The sequence below is a fragment of the Mercenaria mercenaria genome, chromosome 19 (assembly GCF_021730395.1).
Source record: "Mercenaria mercenaria strain notata chromosome 19, MADL_Memer_1, whole genome shotgun sequence".
Lineage (NCBI taxonomy): Eukaryota > Metazoa > Mollusca > Bivalvia > Venerida > Veneridae > Mercenaria > Mercenaria mercenaria.
The window spans coordinates 30,717,294-30,721,514 of NC_069379.1; the positions used below are offsets into that span (position 1 = coordinate 30,717,294).

The 4,221-nt window shown below is 32.8% G+C and overlaps 1 protein-coding gene across 1 annotated transcript; it reads left to right on the forward strand.

Moving 5' to 3' along the window:
- Nucleotides 1-1,143: 1,143 nt before the first annotated feature.
- Nucleotides 1,144-2,159, forward strand: LOC123541965 (complement component receptor 1-like protein). Its single transcript, XM_053531269.1, has 4 exons — nt 1,144-1,165; nt 1,343-1,522; nt 1,785-1,954; nt 2,130-2,159. Exons 1-4 carry the CDS (start codon nt 1,144-1,146, stop codon nt 2,157-2,159), a joined length of 402 nt encoding a protein of 133 aa, XP_053387244.1.
- The last annotated feature ends 2,062 nt before the right edge of the window (nt 2,160-4,221 follow it).

Genomic DNA, 4,221 nt, shown 5'->3' on the forward strand with positions numbered 1-4,221 from the left:
TAACTGATTATGAGAACTTGTCTCTTGTGTAAAAGACCTTTCACTGCCGTTGTTGTTACTGCCTTTCTAATTTCAATAACTATTTTGTGGTTTAAAAATATAGTATGCATTTGCTTAAAATTGAGACAGAGTTGAAAAATGCGATAAGTTTACTTTATGAATATGTTTTGCAAACAGTGCTGATGTTGCAAAATATGGTCATTTAACTGTATTTAAATCGTCACTCTAGTTTAGTACAAACTCACTGCAGCTTGCTATTCAAAATAAACTGTAAAAACAAAGCAGATTATTTTTTCTTCAACTTACATTTTTTATGTATCAAATTAACCATGAACACAATGTTTTTGGTCTTATTTATGATATCACAGCATTTTCAAAATGTATGTGAAATGCTGTAACTTGACTTCTTCACATTAAAAGTTAGTGCAAAAAGTCTGGTACCAGCACTTAAATGACTTTTTGCGTGTAAAAAATTTAGCGCAAAGAGTCATGTAAGTGGAAAAGAATATCTAATAACTTTTTATGGTCTAATGAATGATTGTGTTTAAAAGAAGTTAAATTGGCCTGATAATTACTAACTTCACACTATGGTATGGTATTAAAAAGGTTTACTGGAAATAAGCAAAACAGTTTTATGTGTCTCCTGTAATTCTTTTAAAAAGCCAGTTTCAGTACTTTTTGCGCCAAGGTGACGAAATTACCTCCCATTATTTCAGATTAAAATAGGTATATCTCCGTAACTAATGAAGATACTGATCTGAAATTTCATTTATGTCAACAGATTTATTTGGCAGATCCTTCTTTTGTTCACTTACAATATTTTTTTTAATTACTTCCCCTTTACGTTACTATAAATAGCTTATTTTTAGTAACTTTATTATTATTGGCCGTAGGGAAAAACCAAGACCAATTTTCTGTGGTACAACATGGATGGTACCTCCAATTTTTAGGTGTATTTTGACATATTTGTACCTTGTAAGATTTTTTTTCTTTTTGGTTAAATTTCTTCCCTTTGTTGTTCCCGTCCTTCGGAATTCGGAATTAGATATTTTTTTTGAGTACCTTCTTGTCCTCAAGTGCAATGATAACAGGTGAGCGATATAGGGCCATCATGGCCCTCTTGTTTACATTTTGGTAGGAAAAATGGGAGAGCAGGTTGTGTTTGGTGACGTTTGAAAGTGTGTTGATTTGCGACTAGTACTGTTCTCTGTAATACTTCTTATTAAGACATCAGTCTTGTTTACATTGTTGTAAGCTCATTAGAATCGGGAAAATCATCATAGTTAATCGTGCTTATAGAAACAAAAATGTTCAAATATAAAATCTGTTTATATATTTTTAGATTGCGGTTTGCTATCAGTGCCAAATGGTGTTGTAGATGTTTCTCTGGGCACAATTATCGGATCTGTAGCTATGATAGAATGTAACAATGGCTACGATATAAATGGTTCATCTAAAGCCACTTGTATTGACAATGGAGTATATGCCGGTTGGAACTACTCGGTTATCTGTGAACAGCAATGTAAGTAAACCACCCATTTTTAACAACGATAATATGACAAGATTCATTACGTTTGAAAGTGTGATGATTTACGACTAGTACTGTTCCCTGTAATACTTCTTCAGTAGTTCTTTAAATATTAGTTGCATGATAGTCAAAAAGAGGTACTTTGCGTCTATACATCGTAAAAGCTCTACCTCTTCTAGATTTTGACGGAGTTTACGAAATTTTAATAACACTCTTCATGATTTTAATAATACAGTTATATTTTGTATTTGAAAAGTCTGTGACGATCCTACACCGATTAACGGACGTGTCTCAAGCACTGATGGTTCGAGTAACTACGTGTATGACAATTATGCGGAAATAGAATGCAATATGGGGTACACAATAAACGGAGATAGTCTCATCACTTGTGAAGATGGAGGTGTATGGAGCGATAATTCAACATGTGTAATAATTGGTACGGTTGACTGGTATCACTTAGAAAAATTAATGCGAATGCATTTTAGTTTTAAGTTAGACAATAACTTCGTATCTCATAAGCACATTAGATCGTACAGTTTTCACAGATTGAAAAAGTAATATCCGTACATACAAAAGAAAGTATTTTATTTCCTATTTTTAGTATCATCGTGAATCGCCTATAGGATCGTGACTGGCAACCTAAAGTTACATAATGCTTTAATTTGACATTTAGAACAGAGGAAAAAGCTGTGGAAACATTATCTATATCCTTTTGATATTTTACTTCCATTCAACATATAAACAAGATAAAGCTAAAAATCCAAGCGCTAACATCGCCGTCCGATAAATTCGAAATCATTTGGGAGTTTATGTATGAATATTTACGGAATGGGTTTTAACACAAAAAAAAGCCATAGACAAAGATATAAACAAATATGAGCGCAGTTCTATGCCCATGTGATATATTCAGTGACAGAGGCAGCATTGGAGGGTTTATAATATTCAAATTTCACTTTTTATCGCAAGTATGCTCCACAGTTATAGATTAGTTTTCAAACCAGAAACATTCTTGACATATCGTTTTTTTTTTGCAATCGAAGATTGTGGACCCCTGAATGTACCTGTCGGTGGAAGCATGGACGATTCAATGGGGATAAAATACAACAATGAAATTACATTTAGCTGTAGTGAAGGGTATCTTCTAGTTGGCGAAGAAACGACAGTGTGTGGAGAAAATGGAGAATGGAGTAATGTGGAACCAACCTGTGTTGCAAAGTGTGAGTATGAAGGAAATAATGAGACGCTATCCTGTCTTTTATATCAAAATTTGCTAAATATAGTTTCGCATTTAAATTTATCTATACAAAAGGTTAATAAGATGCTGAAGAGAGAAACTTTTGTCGGAAAATTAATTTATTTGTAGTAATATGACACTGACACAAAAATTGTATAAGGAAATATTTATGTAGCAGATAAATCAATTCTACTTAAGGTATATGGAACTTTATAATTTACGAAATAAGCAAAAATAATAAGATCATTAGTTTGTGTTTCTTTTCTCGCATAATACTAAAGAAAACGTTTTGTGTCTTGTCTGGCAGCGGACGTAGGTCATAATTGCGTCAATAAAGATTACTGTCTATATGAGGACTCAAGATGCATAGAGTCTGTCTGCACATGCATTACAGGGATATATGACAACCGCACAAAGAAATGTGATACAAGTGAGTGAATCATATGATCTTTATTTTTGAAAACCAAAACTCAAAGAAAGAATTGTCTGTTTATATTACTTATTTGCCGTCACTTTTCATAGTGCTACAAATGCTTTGGGCTTGTTTAAATATTTTGTAATTGTACTGTTAAAATGCTGGTTGATAGACAATTTTGTTTTATATTCAACAAATATTAAGGGAAATTTAATTGATCATTAGTGATAGTCTTTTTCTTGGTTCGGGGTTAAGAAGGACATTTATATGGAATATTAAATATAAACATCTCTCTACTTTTGCATCATTTTCGACTTGTGTAGCTGATTATGACTCGGGAATCCTGAGGCAAGGATCCAGTCACCAGACCTTATTTACAAGTACAAACATAAATTCGCGGATGTGCAGACTGATCTTAGTCATAATTGTTAGCTATTCCGTTAGTAAATTTTCGGTGAACACCCCTTCGAAAAAAAAATGGCATTGCCAAAATTGAAAGAAGGACGAGGACATTTTAGAAAGTTAGCAGGATAAGGGTTAAGCAGAATGTTAATCATAAATATGTTTTCGCCATGATAACTACCTCAAGATGTTGAAAAAACCTTGTTATACCGAATTGAAGTATATAAAGTTTAAACGTTTGGTATGAATACAATACAACACAAGTATTGTTATTTACAGCATCGCAGGTATATTGAAAATCAGATTATATTGTGACTAACATAAAACTGCATAAATTCAGCTTGTCTTTTTCGTATTACCTATTTCAAATAACGTCAAATGTAATCTCAAAACCTGTCGGTAAGACTTAGCATGTATATGACATACATGTATTTATGTCTTATCACCGTGACTTCATCCGTCGTATGCTTGTGTACGTTCATTTATGATAAATGACATTATGATTAAAATTGTTTCACACTGCAGTGCCATTAATGCCATTTGGTACGGAAGTAGGTGATATTTCTATACCAAAGCGAAGTTTTTGTGGACCAAAAGTTACATTTGAACCAGGCTTTCCAATATTCGACAAAATGCACACCG

Excerpts from the sequence above, each read along its gene's own strand:
- LOC123541965 (XM_053531269.1), top strand. The coding sequence starts at position 1,144 with ATGGGAGAGCAGGTTGTGTTTG. Across the intron at positions 1,166-1,342 it reads GGGAGAGCAGGTTGTGTTTG|ATTGCGGTTTGCTATCAGTG; the intron begins GTGACGTTTGAA and ends ATATATTTTTAG. Across the intron at positions 1,955-2,129 it reads GGAGCGATAATTCAACATGT|TATCATCGTGAATCGCCTAT; the intron begins GTAATAATTGGT and ends TCCTATTTTTAG.